General features: G+C 42.0%; 1 protein-coding gene and 1 long non-coding RNA gene across 11 annotated transcripts in view; one reads left to right on the plus strand and one right to left on the minus strand.

Annotated features, from left to right (window-relative positions):
* The window catches only part of LOC132405321 (general transcription factor II-I repeat domain-containing protein 2-like), a 186739-nt gene extending 180545 nt beyond the window's left edge, over positions 1-6194 (minus strand). For 8 of the 10 annotated variants that reach the window (XR_009515815.1, XM_059990033.1, XM_059990032.1 and 5 more), the window contains exon 1: positions 5147-6194. Coding sequence is in view for 2 of the 10 variants with exons in the window: in XM_059990035.1 (XP_059846018.1) it covers positions 1384-1492; positions 2985-3077 (202 nt within the window). In the remaining 8 variants the exon portion in view is untranslated. Of the gene's footprint in view, positions 1-1383; positions 1493-2984; positions 3078-5146 lie in introns of those variants that run through there. The other 2 variants (XM_059990035.1, XM_059990036.1) reach the window with 1 other exon arrangement.
* The window catches only part of LOC132405323 (uncharacterized), a 79550-nt gene continuing 66503 nt past the window's right edge, over positions 4174-17220 (plus strand). Inside the window, exon 1 of the long non-coding RNA XR_009515816.1 lies at positions 4174-4312. This is a non-coding gene — a long non-coding RNA (uncharacterized LOC132405323). The remainder of the gene's footprint in view (positions 4313-17220) is intronic.

Raw genomic sequence — 17220 nt, forward strand, 5'->3', positions numbered from 1 at the left:
AAACCAAGACCTGCATGACCCACACCAAGTCCAACTCCTTCAGTTTCTCTAAAAATGAGCAACTAACTAGCTGTTGGGGTAGACCTGCAGCACTTAATGTCCAGCAGGGTCTTGTGATTGTAAAAAAAAGTTTAATAAAGACAATAATACCTTTGGATGGTCCTGTAGAAACCACTGCGTCCAAGCATGCCACCATCTTACCTTTGCAGCAGCAATATAGTGTTAACACATAAAATAGCCATAAATTACAAAGATAAATACAGTAAATTGTGTGGGAAAAAATGAATAATAAGGTAGTGTTCATAGATTGTTCAGAAATTTGATGGTAGAGGGCAAGACACTGCTCTTGAATCATTCAGTATGGGCCTTCAGGCTTCTGTATCTCCTCTCAGATTATATCAACAAGAAGAAGGCAATATCTCAGACAGTGAGGGTCCTTGGTAGTTGATACCATTTTTATGAGGCACATCCTCAACACTGGGAAGGGGTGTGCCTGTGATGAAGTTGATTGTATCCACACCCCTCTGCAGCTTCTTGTGATTTGATGTATTGGAGTCTCCAGACCAGGCTATGATACAGTCAAAATGCTCTGCATTAAAACATCTTTGATGACCACCCAAAATTTCTTCATACTCTTCAAACTCTTAATGAAGCAGAACCATTGCCATGCCCTCTTCATGACTGCATCAATGTGTTGAGTCCAGCAATAGATCCTATGAGATGCTGATGCCCAAGAACTTGAAGCTGCTCACCCATTCCACCATTGACCCTTCAATGAGGACAGGTGCATGTTCCCTTGACTTCTCCTTTCTGAAGTTCACAACCAATTCCTTGGTCTTTCTGACATTGAGTGAGAGGTTTTTGTTGTGACTCTGCTCAGCCATCAATCTATCACACCTGTGTGCCTTGTCAATGCTGTCTGGGATTCTACCAGCAACAGTGGTGTCATAGGTGAATTTATAGGTGGTTTGAGATCTACTTAGCCACAGAGTCGTGAATGTTGAGAAAGTATGGCAGTGGAGGTGCTCTTGTGTTAATTGCCAGTGAGGAGGAACTTTTATTACTGATCTGCACTGACTATGGACTCCCAAAGTCAAGGGTCCAGGTGCAGTGGGAGGTACAGAAGCCCAGGTTTTGAAGCTTGATGATGATGGTACTGTGGTGATGGTGATATTGAATGTCAAGCTGAATCAATAAACAGCACAAGTTTTGAGGGCGGCCAGGAGCTCCAAAGCGGAGTGGAGAGCCATTGAGATTGCATCAACTGTAGACCTGATGTGGTGGTAGAAAAACTGCAGGGTCCAGGTCTTTGCTTATGCAGGAATAAATTACAGCCTTAATCAATCTCTCAAATCACTTAATTGTGGTAGATATGTGTCCTACCGGGCAATAGTAATTGAGGCAATTCATGATGCTCTTCTTGCGCACCAGTATGATTGCTGTCCTTTTGAAGCAGGTGTGAATCTCTGACTGCAAATGGCCTTGAACACTCCTGTCAATTAGATAGCATGATTTTTCAGTACATGTCCAAATACATCAACATGGCTTGACACATTTTCCTGAAGGATGTTCTGAAATATTTTTGTTCATCACAGGGAAGCTTAAACAAATGAATGAACGTTCGGCTTTCTGAGTTACAGATAAATTGGTAATAGCACCAGTATGTTCAAAATTGCCCATTGCCATCGTGTTTTTTTTATTTATCCATTTTCCTTCTTTTGAGGTGTCATCACTGATTAACATATTTTGGAATATCCATTGTCTCAGCTTGCTCCTGCCCCACCAAACTCATTTCTGCATACCTTGTTGACACTGTTTTATCCCCCCTTGTTCAATCCCTTCCCACCTATGTTCGTGACACTTCTCATGCTTTGCATTTTTTCAATGATTTTACGTTCCCTGGCCCCCACCGCCTTATTTTCATCATGCACATCCAGTCCCTATATACCCCCATCCCCCATCAGGAAGGTCTCAAAGCTCTCCACTTCTTTTTGGGTTCCAGACCTAAACAATTCCCCTCTACCACCACTCTCCTCTGTCTAATACAATTAGTTTTTACTCTTAATAGTTTCTCCTTTGGCTCCTCCCACTTACTCCAAACCAAGGGTGTAGCCATGGGCACCCATATGGGTCCCAGTTATGCCTGCCTTTTTGTTGACTTTGTGGAACAGTCCATGTTCCAAGTCTATACGGGTATCCGTCCCCCTCTTTTCCTTCGCTACATCGACAACTGCATTCCACTGCCTCCTGCACACATGCTGAGCTCGTTGACTTCATTAACTTTGCCTCCAACTTTCACCCTGCCCTCAAATTTACCTGGTCCACTTCCGACACCTCCCTCCCCTTTCTTGATCTTTCTGTCTCTATCTCTGGAGACAGCTTATTTACTGATGTCTACTATAAGCCTACAGACTCTCATAGCGACCTGGCCTATTCCTCTTCCCACCCCGTCTCTTGCAAAAATGCTAACCCCTTCTCACAATTCCTCCGTCTCCGCCACATCTGCTCTCAGGATGAGGCTTTTCATTCCAGGATGAAAGAGATGTCTTCCTTTTTTAAACAAGGGGGCTTCCCTTCTTCCACCATCAACTCTGCTCTCAAACGCATCTCTCCCATTTCCCGCACATCTGCCCTCACCCCATCCGCCCACCACCCCACTCGGAATAGGGTTCCCCTTGTCCTCACCTACCACCCAACCAGCCTCCGGGTTCAAAGTAAAATTCTCCGTAACTTCCACCACCTCCAACAGGATCCCACTACCAAGCACATCTTTCCCTCCCATCTCTTTCTGCTTTCCGCAGGGATTGCTCCCTACACGACTCCCTTGTCCACTCGTTTCCCCCCCCCCCCCCATCCCTTCCCAGCGATCTCCCTCCTGGCACTTATCCTTGTAAACAGAACAAGTGCTACACCTGCCCTTACACTTCCTCCCTCACCACCATTCAGGGCCCCAGACAGTCCTTCCAGGTGAGGCAACACTTCACCTGTGAGTCGGCTGGTGTGGTATACTGCGTCCGGTGGTCCTGGTGTGGCCTTAAATAGATATTGGTGAGACCCGACGCAGACTGGGTGACCATTTCGCTGAACACCTACGCTCTGTCCGCCAGAGAAGCAGGATCTCCCAGTGGCCACACATTTTAATTCCACGTCCCATTCCCATTCTGATATGTCTATCCATGGCCTCCTCTACTGTCAGGATAAAACCACACTCAGGTTGGAGGAACAACACCTTATTTACTGGCTGGGTAGCCTCCAACCTGAAGGCACGAACATTGACTTCCGTTAATGCCCCTCCTCCCCTTCTTACCCTATCCCTAATATATTTAGTTTTTTCCCCCACTCCTTTTTTTCTCTCTTTCTGCCCATCACTGCCTGTTCTCCATCTCCCTCTGGTGCTCACCCCCCACCTTTCTCCTTAGACCTCCCATCCCATGATCCTTTCCCTTCTCCAGCTCTGTATCCCTTTTGCCAATCACCTTTCTGGCTCTCAGCTTCACCCCACCCCCTCTGGTCTTCTCCTATCATTTCACATTTTCTCCTCCCCCTCTTACTTACAAATCTCTTACTACCTTTCCTTTCAGTTAGTCCTGACGAAGGGTCTCGGCCCAAAACGTCGACAGTGCTTCTCCCTATAGATGCTGCCTGGCCTGCTGTGTTCCACCAGCATTTTGTGTGTGGTGCTTGAACATATTTTGGAAAGCTGATTTCTTAAAGGAAAAATAATGATTAACTCAACATAATAGTTTACTGGACAAGTTTGTTATTAATGTAAGAAAAAAGATTATTTAAAGAGACAACTAGATCATTGTGAGTACTTTTGTGGTCATTATCAGAAGAACTGAAATATGTAATTGCATGTGTAAGCAGTATAAAGGATCTGAATGCAATGAAAAGGATGAATCAGTCTCTGAAATCTTTAACCAAAGTGACCTATGAACATGTAGCATAGTCAGGAAGGGAGGAATTTTAAATCCTCCTTGCCATCATTATGTAGAACTATCAAAGGTAATTAATAAACAACAGAAAATGTGACTTAAAGCTTGCCAGGGAGCCAGTATCTGAGACACAGAGAATGCTGGTGGGGGATAATTGGTGCCTCAGCTTGCGAGGAAGGTGCTGGATTAAAGATAAAGAATAAGAACAAAGCTATAAAGTCAAGACTAACCAAGCATATATAGATCCTGCAGATTAGCTAAACATGAATTTTCCATTTGATAAAGCAAGTAAACTGTTCATGTCTTTATGAACTCTTTGGATTTATCCTACAATTTCCAGGAAGTTACACAATTATCAGGACTCCAAGAACTTTCTAGTGAGTACTAAATTATGTGATCCTCTTGTGTTCAATCACTTCTCTTTATTTTTGTATACACTGGGTTACGACGAAGACCTTTGTGTCTTCACTAGCAACAGGCAAGGTCCCAGAGGACTGGAGAGCAGCAAATATTGTGCCTTTGTTCAAGAAGGGAAATAGGGATAATAAAGGTAATGTTGCAGCCTGGGGAAAAGTATACACTCAGGACAAAATTACTTTTTTGGGTTTTAATTCCTTTATCTGTTTTAGATGTTTAAGTGCCAGAAGAGGGTCTTAAAACAAAACAAACGACTTTACAATCAGGTCTCGCTGTTACAATCTCCATTTAACCTTCGATCCACACACTTGTGTCTCAACCAAATGTGTATGCAGTATAAAAATACAAAGAAATCTTCAATTCTGAAGGAACACAATACAAACAACATTAGAATCCCCCCCAGCCCTGTATCTTATACATAGCAGCAAAAAAATGTAAGCGAATACACCTCATCTAAGATGTCTATTACTCTTTAGTACACACGTGCTGAATCCCCGAACGGAGACTGAACATTCACGTTACGCTGTTACATGCACAATCAGTCATGATACAATAAAGTTAGACAGAAGGTACACTTTGGCACAACTTTTACACAATATTGCCTGGTAGTTAAATTACAGGAAGACTGACCTACTTGGTCAGTGATGAACTTTGCAAACCACGCTATCCAGCGCCGAGTTCTTTACTCGTGAAAATCTAAAGCATCCACATGTAAAACATGTCAAATTACCAATATTCTCGAGTTGCCAACAAGTATAAATGAATTCACATGGATATTGTAAATATATGCTCACCTTTCCTCACCATGCCTAGCATCCTGGGAGGACTCAATTCCAAAGCCCCACCAGCTCCTGCAGCAGAAAACAAAATGGTCTCCCCACTATCCCGTGCGTGTGTAATGACGTCACCATCTCCACTTAAAGGCACAGACAACTATTCTAGCATTAGCCGGATGAATGCCTGAGTACACTGTTTAACAATAATGAATAGCATTCGATGGTCACCCCGGTGCAGTAATTATAGGCCAGTGAGCTTCACATCAGTAACTTGGAAGCTATTAAAAGAATAGTAAGGGACAGAATTTATGCACGTTTGGAAAGATGTGTCTGTTATGAATATACCACAGCTCTGAGGGGCCAAAGGGGCGGGAGCAGCCCCCTCCTTCCAGAGAATTGCAAGATCGCTATTAATTCGGGTCTCGGACCCAGGAAGTGAGAGACAATGCAAAGGTTTTGGCCATTGTTCTTAGAGGCATCTGTGTGACGTGCATGTCTCTGCTACGTGACAGCTACCATGGATATGGACACCCTTGGGCAATGTGGGGGTGGGAATTGCATCACCCTACTTTGATGGACATCTACAACTCTGCAAGTCAAGATAAAAGGGGACTGCAGGTGGTGGTACCCCAGCGACGCACCAGAAGGACACCCTCGCTCAGTGCTCCCGTAATAGCTGGAAGCCATTCAACGCCACGTGCACTCCTAACTCCTTTGCCTGGGGAGCGGGTGGCTGATAATACCGAGAAGGACTTCGAACTAACGACGGGGAAACAATGCTCCCCTGATTTAATGGAGTGGCTTCATAAAGACCCGGGCAAGTTTTTTCCGTTTTTCACCGATCCCTCTAAAACATGTGAAACCCAGCGATTTCCCCGAAAGGCTAAAGTCTGCAGACTTCTGAGTGACTTTTATATTTCCAACGGACAATATATTAACCCCTAGACAACAGTAGAGCTTACTTCTTAATGATGATTAGTACTATACCCGCGCTTTAGATTGAGTATTGACGACGTGAATTATCTGAATGTTTGTATTAACCTTACTTTTGTGCCCCTTTATAAATAAAAACGTTTGAAAATAGTGACATCAGACTTCAATGGACCTCTCTATCTTTGCTGGTAAGTTATCCGGTTACGGGATATGTAACATGTCTTACTTAAGGACAGAAAACATGGCTTTGTGTGGGGAATGACATGCCTTACAATTTTGATGGAGTATTTTGAGGAGATAATGAGGATAAGGCAGTGGACATTGATAAGTGTACAATGAGGTCCCTCATGGGACATTGATTGGGAAGCTAAAGGTATATGGTGAGTACAGTGGGACATAGATCTGTTTTAGATATGGCAGAAAAGTGGCAGATGGAGTTTAATCCAAGCAAGTGTGAGGTGTTACACTTTGGGCACTCAAATGAAAGGAGGAAATGCACAGTTAATGGTAGGCCCCTTAATAGCATCGAAGTACAGCAGAATTGTGTTGTCCAAGTCCATAATTCACCATAAGACCACAAGACATAGGAGCAAAATTAGCCAATTGGATCATCTCATCTGTTCCACCATTCCATCATGGCTGACTTTTTATCCTACTCAATGTCATTCTCCTGCCTTCTTTCCATAGCCTTTGATGCCCTGACTAATACACAATGAATTACCCTCCACGACCATCCATGGCAAAGAATTCCACAGATTCACCAGACATTGGCTAAAGAAATTTCTCCACATCTCTGTTCTAATTGGACATCCCTCTGGTCCTTGATTCATCCACCATAGGAAACATCCACTCTGCATTCAGTCTGTCTAGGCTTTTCAATATTCAATAGGTTTCAATGAGATCCCCCCTCATTCTTCTAACCGCCAGTGAGTACAGGCACAGAGCCATCAAACGCTCCTCATACATTAACCCATTCATTCCCAGAATCATTATCGTGAAGCTTCTCTGAACCCTCTCCAATGCCAGCATATGTTTTCTTAGTTAAGGGCCCAGAACCGCTCACAGTAACTCCAAATGCCATGTAAGGCCTCAGAATTGCATTTTACTTTAATATTCTAGTTCTCTGGAAATAAATGATACCTTTGCATTTGCCTTTCTTACCACCAACTCAACCTGCAAATTAACCTTTAGGGAATCCTGCATGACGACATCTAAGTCCCTTTGTACCTCTAGGTTTTTAATTTTCTCCCCATTTAGAAAATAGTCTATAGCTTTACTCCTACTACCAAATGCGTGACTATACACTTCCCTGCATTATATTCCATCTGCCACCTCTATGCCCATTATCCTAATCTATTGAAGTCACTCTTCCGACTCCCTAAATCCTCAATACTACCTACACCTCTGTGGTGAACTTAATATTTCAGTGGTATTTGAGTATTATTGTAAATATATTGCTGATTAATCATTCTTGTCTGTTTAAATAATTAATTATGGGTTATATGTAAAATTAAGTGAATTGCATACATCACCACATGATACATGTGTGTCTCACTTAAAGTAAACCTGAAGTTAGACACACATTTCAGACTCCTGTGTATCCCTTTGAATTAGTTTAATGTTTTGAAGTTAAAAAGCATAACAGTGGTAATGAGATATTTTTAAAATGAACCCAAGATGCTACTGACCTGCAGAAGTGCAGCGAGACGTTCAAACTAAAAAAACACACAGAAATGCCTGGCCACGTAGGGAAAAAATGATGTGTTTGTTTACACAAAGGATAACTGAAATATGTGTACTCAGCTAATTGAGCAGTACTTTGAAGCAAATGAAAAATCCATTGAGAAACGAGTACCAATTTTGCTAGGTGCTTTGGGATTAAGGGCATACAGTTTGCTTCTAAGTTTAACTGTTGAACTGCAGACCAGCAGAAATAAGCTTTGGGGATACTGTGAAAGTAAAGCAGGAACATTTAGAACCAATATCATTGTTGCTTGTAGAATGCATTAGATTTCATAAGTGGAATCAAAAGGAAGGGGAGTCCATTTCAGCATACATGGTTGAATTGAAGAGACTGTCCATGCATTGTCAGTTCAGTGATGGGATTGATGATACAATAACAGACTGCTTAGTTTGTGGAATCTTAGGCTACGTCCACACTACACCGGATAAATCCGTAACCGAAGCTTTTTCTCTTCGTTTTTACCCTTCGTCCACATTAAAATGGCATTTTCATCCCCCGAAACTGGAGCTTTTCAGAAACGCTCTCAAAGTGCGTATTTTTGAAAATGCCGGATTGGCTGAACCAGTGTGGACGGGGTAACCGGAAACTTCTGAAAACACTGTCAGACGGCAAAACGCTATTTCATTGTTTTCTTGAACGCAACCTAACAATTTCAGAACAGACAGCAACGAGACTGATGCCAGAAGAGTTAGAAATGTACTCACCAAATACTTTGACCTATAATTTACTGAATAAATAAGTATACTCACTTTGCCCTGTTTTCTGTCCTTGCTTGTATGAAGGTGGTTTACCTATTTATGCACATACTTCTCTGACAATAGATGTGTAACAGCCTAATGTAACATTGTTTGGAAATACAAGATAACACTGATGCAGACATGTTTTATACATTTAACAAGGTGTTTTTTTAATGCAACAGAGTTAGTCAGTTTTTCAATGTTCATCATCAGCCAGGTCAATCTGTGCGTGAACTCCCTGTCGGTTGCCTCCATATGCTCCAGGATTTTAAAAAAATTTCCTTTTAAGTTCTCCTGTGCGAAAGCCAACAGATGTCCGTGTTTTAAGTTTTTCTAGTCTGTAAATACACAAACACACACTTTTACGGCAAGATTCAACACCAAGCATGTCGCTTGTTTTCGGTAGATGTGTCCTGCGCATGTGCAAGAGGAGGAGATTCGCCGAAATCTCTGCTTCAATGTGGATAGAGATATTTTTTAAAATGCATAGTGTGGACGCCTATCGTTTTTACGCGAAACTGGTGTTCTTACAATTATCCGGTCTAGTGTGGATGTAGCCTTATAAGAAAGCATTCAAAATTGGCTTCTAACTGCTTTCAGCACAATTTGCATTTAAAAGAGCAGTTGAAATTGCTGTATCAATGGAAATAGCAGCCAGATGTTGAGTTTCAGATAGGAATGAAAGTAAGCTTTAACAAAATTGCAATATCTAAACAGAAACTGACGTGGACAAACAAATTGTGTTACCATTGTGACAGGGGCTCACAGACAGCAGATCAATGCAGGGTTAAGGCAAAACCTGTAGAAAATACAACAAAGTAGAACACATACAAAGAGCGTGTTGGGCAAACAAAACAAATGGATTGCACAGGGAAGAGGAAAAAATAAAAAGCCAAGATGCAGTTTCAAAATGAGCACCAATCTGCATGCTGTTGATGAAAAATTAGATAATGACCAGGGTGACGCAGGAACTGAGATTTAAACATGAAAACTAACAACAGATAAGAAATATAATATATGCCAGAAGTGAACAGCAAATTAATTAAAGTGGAATTGGACACTGGTTTGGCTGTTTAAGTGATTCCACAACAGGAGTTTGAATGGCATTTCAAAAATACTAGAAAAAGAGAAAACCTACAGCACAATACAGGCCCTTTGGCCCACAAAAGGCTCAGTTCACTCAATGTATTCTCATAAGGCATGCTCCCCAATCCAGGCAATATCCTTGTAAGTCTCCTCTACATCTTTTCTATAGTTTCCACATCCCTTCTGTAGTAAGGTTTCCAGAACTGAGAACAGTTTACCAAGTGGGGTCTGACCAGCATCCTATATAGCTCTAACATTACCTCTCCATTCTTAAACTCAGTCCCATGATTGATGAAGGCCAATGCACCGTATGCCTTCTTAACCACAGAGTCAACCTCTGTAGCAGCTTTGAGTGTCCTATGGACTCGGACCCCAAGATCCCTCTGATCCTCCACACTGCCAAGAGTCTCGCCATTAATACTATATTCTGCCATCATGTTTGACCGACCAAAATGAATCACCTCACACTTCTTTGGGTTGAATTCCATCTGCCACTTCTCAGCGCAGTTTTGCATCATATCAATGTCCCGCTGTAACCCCCCTGACAGTCCTCCACACTATCCACAACACCCCCAACCTTTGTGTCATCAGCAAATATAACAACTCATCCTTCCACTTCCTCAACCAGGTCATTTATAAAAATCACGAAATGAGGGAATCCCAGAACAGATCCCTGAGGCACACCACTGGTCACCAACCTCCATGCAGAATATGACCTATCTACAACTACATTTTGCCTTCCATGGGCAAGCCAGTTCTGGATCCACAAAGCAAGGTCCCCTTGGATCCCATGCCTCCCTACTTTCTCCATAAGCCTTGCATGGGGTACCTTATCAAATGCCTTGTTGAAATCTATTGTTCTACCTTCATCAATGTGTCTAGTCACATCCTCAAAAAATTCAATCAGGCTCGTAAGGCATGAACTGCCCTTGACAAAGTCATGCTGATTATTTCTAATCATATTACGCCTCCCCAAATGTTCATAAATCCTGCTTCACATGATCTTTTCCATCAACTTACCAACCAGTAAAGTAAGACTCTCTGGTCTTTAATTTCCTGGGTTACCTCTACTCCCTTTCTTGAATAAGGGAACAACATCTGAAACCCTTCAGTCCTCCGGGACCTCTCCCATCCCCATTGATGATGCAAAGATCACTGCCAGAGGCTCAACAATCTCTTCCCCCGCCTCCCACATTAACCTGGGGTACATCTTGTCTGGTCCTGGAGACTTATCCAACTTGATGCTTTCCAAAACCTCTAGCACATCTTCCTTCTTAATGTCTACATGCTCAAACTTTACAGTCCGCTGTCAGTATTACCTACAATTGCCAATATCCTTTTCCATAGTGAATACTGAAGCAAAGTATTCATTAATTATTTCTGTTGTCGCCTGGGATTCCATACACACCTTTCCACTGTCACACTTGATTGGTCTTATTCTGTCACGTATTATCCTCTTCTTTTCACATACTTGGAGAATGCCTTGGGGTTTTCCTTAATCCTGTCCACCAAGGCCTTCTCATGGCCCCTTCTGACTCTCTGAATTTCATTCTTAAACTCCTTCCTGCTAGCCTTATAATCTTTTAGATCCCTATCATTACCTAGTTTTTTGAACCTTTCGTAAACTTTTCTTTTCTTCTTGACTAGATTTTCAACAGCCTTTGTACACCACGGTTCCTGTACCCTACTATCCTTTCCCTGTCTGATTGGAACGTACCTATGCAGTACGCCATGCAAATATCCCCTGAACATTTGCCACTTTTCTGCTGTACATTTCTCTGAGAACACCTATTCCCAATTTATGCTTCCAAGTTCCTGCCTGATAGCCTCATATTTCCCCTTACTCCAATTAAACACTTTCCTAACTTGTCTGTTCCTATCCCTCTTCAATACTGTGGTAAAAGAGATAGAATTGTGATCACTATCTCCAAAATGCTCTCCCACCGAGAAACCTGACACCTGATCAAGTTTATTTCCCAATACCAGATCAAGTACAGCCTCTCTTCTTGTAGGCTTATCTACAGACTGTGTCAAGAGATTTTCCTGAACACACCTAACAAACTCCACCCCATCTAAACCCCTCATTCTAGGGAGATGCCAATCAATATTTTTGGAAATTAAAATCTCCACCACAACAACCTTGTTATTACTACTCCTTTCCAGAACCTGTCTCCCTATCTGCTCCTCAGTGTTGGTGTTACTATTGGGTGGTCTATAAAAACACCCAGTAGAGTTATTGACCCCTTCCTGTTCCTAACTTCCACCCCCAGAGACTCCGTAGACAATCCCTCCATGACTTCCTCCTTTTCTGCAACCATGACGCTATCCCTGATCAACAGTGCCACACCCCCACCTCTTCTGCCTCCCTCCCTGACCTTTATGAAACATCTAAAGCCTTGCACTCGAAGTAACTATTCCTGCAGATGAGCCATCCAAGTCTTTGTAATGGCCGCAATATCATGACTCCAAGTACTGATCCACACTCTAAGCTCATCCACTTTGTTCATGATACTCTTTGCACTAAAGTAGTCACATCTCAAACCATCGGTCTGAGCACATCCCTTCTCTATCACCTGCCTATCCTCCCTCTCAAACTGTCTACAAGCTTTCTCTATTTATGAGCCAATTGCCCCTTCCTCTGTCTCTTCAGTTCGGTTCCCACCCTCCAACAATTCTAGTTTAAACTCTCCCCAGTAGTCTTAGCAATCCTCCCAGCCTGGATATTGGTCCCCCTTGGATTCAGGTGCAACCCATCATTTTTGTATAGGTCATGCCTGCCCCTAAGGAGGTCCCAATGATCCAGAAATCTGAACCTCTACCCCATGCTCCAATTCCTCAGCCATGCATTTATCCTCCACCTCATTCTATTCCTATTCTTATTGTCACATGGCACAGGCAGTATTCCCAAGATTACTACGTTAGAGGTCCTGCTTCTCAACTTCTTTTCTAACTCTCTGTAGTCTGTTTTCAGGACCTCCTCCCTTTTCCTATCTATGTCATTGGTACCAATATGTACCTCGACCTCTGGCTGTTCACCTTCCCACTTCAGGATATCGTGGACACAATAAGAAACATCCCGGGAGCACCTGGGAGGCAAACTGCCATCTGCATTTTTTTCCTGCATCCATAGAATCACCTGTCTGACCCCCTACATATGGAGTCCCCTATCACTGCTACCATCCTCTTCCTTTCCCTATCCTTCTTAACCAAAGGGCTAGAGTCTGTGCCAGAGCCACGGCCACTGTTGCTTCCCCCAGGTACTTAAATGAAGTCTGCAGATACCCAGCTAAGAAAATATACTAGAGAAAAGATAACTGCTGGGGGAATGACATTCATGACAGTGAAATACAACAATCAAAAAGCCACATTGACCCTGTATGTGGTAAAAAGAGGAGGACAAGGATGGTTGGGATGTAAGTAGATGAGAGAACTACAATTTGATTGGAGATCCATTCACTATTTGCATACCATATCCCCACCAATAAATTCAACTGAAAACGAATTACAAAAGATATTAGATGATACCACAACTGTCTCCATACTGTACACCATGAATCGTTGTCCAGCAGAGGACAAACCGGTATTGGTGCCAATCTCTGTGCCTCTGGTTGGAAAGTGCATTGGACCAAGGAAGGATCCTAGTGTTCAGAGGAAGAGTGAATGTGACGAAAACAATGGTCTGATGTGGAAGTATATTTTTAAACTTGAAGTCTTTATGAACTTCTAACTTTTGTAAAAAGTAATGTGACAAAATGGAACCTATGAAATCCCAAGGTGCTTTACTAGTTTGGACAGGAGGCTTACAGGTTTGTGTGTCTTTTATGATAGGAAGCTATTTGTACTTTTTATGACAGGAAATATGTTTCATGGCTTGGGGGGGGGGGTTTGTTTTGACAACAGAAGTAAACATGACAGAGCTTCAAAAGAGCAAATGTCAGACCAGATAAGGATGAAAATAATGGAGGAATGCTATCAAATGGAGCAACTTAATTACTGTTCTCTGTGAGAAGTGTAAAAGTGCTTTGGTTGAGACATAACATTGAAGCTGTTTTCTAGATGATACTTGTCTGGAAAATAGAACTTCCCTTGCAAGTAAAACAATAAATTCCCTATCAATCCACTTTGAATTTATTGTAGTTTGTTATTTTATATTACAAGACCAAGCTAAATGGAATATGATGCTGAGTACAACAGTTTTTATAGGCAATCTATCTCAGAAAGCTTCTGATGTGTTAACCATGCAGTTATTTGTAAATTGTGGCTTGGCTGAAAGAGAGTTCAAGAAGCTTCAAGAAAGTTGCAAATATTTGGCTTTTGTGAGTATAAAGAACCACAATTCATTCTGCATGCATTATGGTTAATGCATGAACTTCAAGTGAGAGACAAAAAGATGCTTGTAAAAATAGATGCAAAGACTAAAGCCCAGCTGGATGAATGGAAAGCCAAAAAGAAAGGAGTCAATGGAGATCTGAAAACAGAGGATTTGTCAGATAATGTAGTGGATGAGGAAACCATTTGGAGAAATCGGATCATAAACTGAGCAATAGGATTAGTAAGAGAATACTCCACAGAACAAAATGCAAGATCAAGGTGCACAAACTAGAAGAAGAAAAAGAAAAAAGGTGTCTACTGCTGTCTGAACCATTTCCTGAAGTCTGACAGTCATCTCCAAGGAGGAGCCCCCAGAACTTGAGATTGTTTGTACAGCTCCAAGTCTCACCTGCCAAGAAGACTGATCCCCTTTCAAGAAAGACATTATCCCACAAGGGTAAGAAAGCCTCCAGAGTGATTACATCTTTAGGCCTGAATAGGCCTAATTTACAATGCTGTGTATGGATGGAAATAGTATGGTACTTCCATTATATAGTATACTGTGTAAATAGATTAGATGCTTTCTATATTGAGTTGGAGTTTATAGTTAAGCAGGGAGGAATGTTGTGTATTGAATGCTTCAGTAGTGATTGAGTAATATTGTTAAGGCGTTGATTGACCAATTTTGTACATTTAAATAATTCATTGCATGAAAATAGGGGGATTGCATACATCATGATGGCACCACATGATACATGCACACCTTCCTTCAGACATTTCAGGTTCACAAGCACCTTCTCCTTATTAATAGTGACTACTCTTACTTCTGCCCCGACACTGTCAAATGACTGAAATAATGCAGGTGTCTTCCAGAGTGAAGACTGATGCAACATTCTTATTAAGTTCCTTCAGCATTTCTTTGTCTGCAATTATTACTTCTCCTGCATCATTTTCCAGCCTGTCTCTCTTTTACACTCTATATGTCTGAAAAAAAATTTGGTATCCTCTTTTATATTATTGGCTAGCTTACCTTCATATTTTATCTTTTCTCTTTTTATGGTTTTTTAGTTGCCTTCTGTTGGGGTTTTTAACAATTTCTAACTTCAATCCTCTAACTTTGCATTATTTTTTGCTATGTTATATGTTCTCTCTTTTGCTTTTATACTGTCTTTGACTTCTGTTCTCAGCCATGGTTGCCTCATCCTCCATTGCAAATACTTTGTCTTCTTTGAGATGTATCTAACCTGCACCTTCTGAATTGTTCGCAGAAACTCCAGCCATTGACTCTGAAAACGTTAAAAGTAGAAAGTGTTGCTCCCCTGTATGATGTGCACATTTGTATTGCTTTAACAGTTCATAAATGTTCCTATTGTCCTAATCATCCATTCTATATTTACACATTTAGCACAACTATATAGTTATGACTGATACATCTACATAACTTAAAAAACAATTAAACTGAAAATGCACTTTATTCAAAAGAATTCAGAAATTAACATACACATGACTATAGTCAAAATTCTCACAATCTGGAAATACTCAACAGGACATGCAGCATTAGTTCTGTATTTGAACTAAAGGCATATTCACTTTATAATAAATGCTAAACCTGTTGTAACCACTCCCTCTGAGCTGCTGTCTTGCACCATCCGATGTTTATACCACCTTATTCCTCACGTGCTTGAATCTGAACTTGAGTCTCATTTCTGTGTCTTGAAGTCCCTGTAAGTTGTAATAGGTTTTAAGCTCACCTTGCCACCATGACTCTATGCATTTGATGACTGTTTCTTCAGGCAGCTTTAATTCTTTCCTTTCCCGCTTTTGCTGTACCCCGTGCGTCCCAATTCTCCAGTGAATTAGCATATAGTGTAACATATAGGAAGCATGGCAGCTCTAGATGTGTTCTGTTATTCAAATTCTCCTCAGACTGTTTGCATACCCACAATGATTAATACATATTCAAAAACCAATATGCCACGAAAACTTGGATATCGAGTCCTTCATTATCAAGTACCTCTAGTAAACGACACTACAGAGGCGGAACCAGGACAATGTGGCAGAAAGCTCTAAACAAACATTTGAGGAGCACTAAGAGAATACCTGGTCTGCTGTCAGAACAATATCGAGGGAACACCAGAACTGGCATTGAGACAACGTTGAGGGAACATGTGAACAAATACGGGCAATGACGAGGGAGCAGCCAGACTGATATTGGAATAGCACTGAGGTGCATCCAGGCCAATACTGGGGCAGCTCAGAGGAAGCATTTGGTTAATTCTAAGGCAGCACTGGAAAGCACCCAGTCTTATACTGGGACAGTGCTGAAGGAGTACACAGATCAGTAGGACCTGTGATAAGGAGGACATATGTACAGAGGGATGGTCTGACGGAACATGGAGTTAAATGTGTTGAAAGAATAGGTAAATTTAGGAAGGACAACAAAATTCTAGGGGCGTATAGCCCGATGGGAGTTTGGGGAGCTGGGTTAAGCACAATAGGCAGCGATTCAAACAGAGAGAGGGGAAATGAGCTAAAAATTCTATATCTGAATGCACGAAGTGTCAGAAATAAGGCGGATGAGCTTGAAGCCCAGGTGCGAATGGGTAACTATGATGTTGTTGGGATAACGGAGGCATGGCTGCAGGGAGATCAGACCTGGGAAATGAATGTACAAGGGTATACATGCTATCATAGGGACAGAAATGTGGGCAGAGGGGGTGGGGTGGCCCTGTTGGTGAGGAATGAGATTCAATCCTTTGCAAGGGGGGACATAGGGTCAGGAGAAGTAGAGTCTCTGTGGATAGAACTGAGGAACAGTAAGGGCAAAAGGACCCAAATGGGTGTTGTCTACAGGCCACCAAACAGTAGCAAGGATATTGGGTGCAAATTGAATGGGGAGTTAACATTGGCATGTGGCAAAGGTAATGTTGCAGTAGTTATGGGGGATTTCAACATGCAGGTGAACTGGGAGAATCAGGTTGGTGCTGGACCACAGGATAGGGAGTTTGTAGAGTGCCTATGGGATGCATTCTTGGAACAGCTTGTATGAGAGCCGACCAGGGACAAGGCTATTCTGGATTTAGTGTTATGTAATAAACAGGATTTGATAAGCGATCTTGCAGTAAAGGAACCATTAGGAGGTAGTAATCATAATATGATAAGTTTTTATCTGCAATTTGAGAAGGATAAGGGCTGCTCGGAGATGTCAGTGTTGCAGATGAACAAAGGAGACTATGGAGCCATGAGGGAGGAGCAGGCCAAAGTTGACCAGATGGTCTGCA

The sequence above is a fragment of the Hypanus sabinus genome, chromosome 15 (genome assembly GCF_030144855.1).
Source record: "Hypanus sabinus isolate sHypSab1 chromosome 15, sHypSab1.hap1, whole genome shotgun sequence".
Classification (NCBI taxonomy): domain Eukaryota; kingdom Metazoa; phylum Chordata; class Chondrichthyes; order Myliobatiformes; family Dasyatidae; genus Hypanus; species Hypanus sabinus.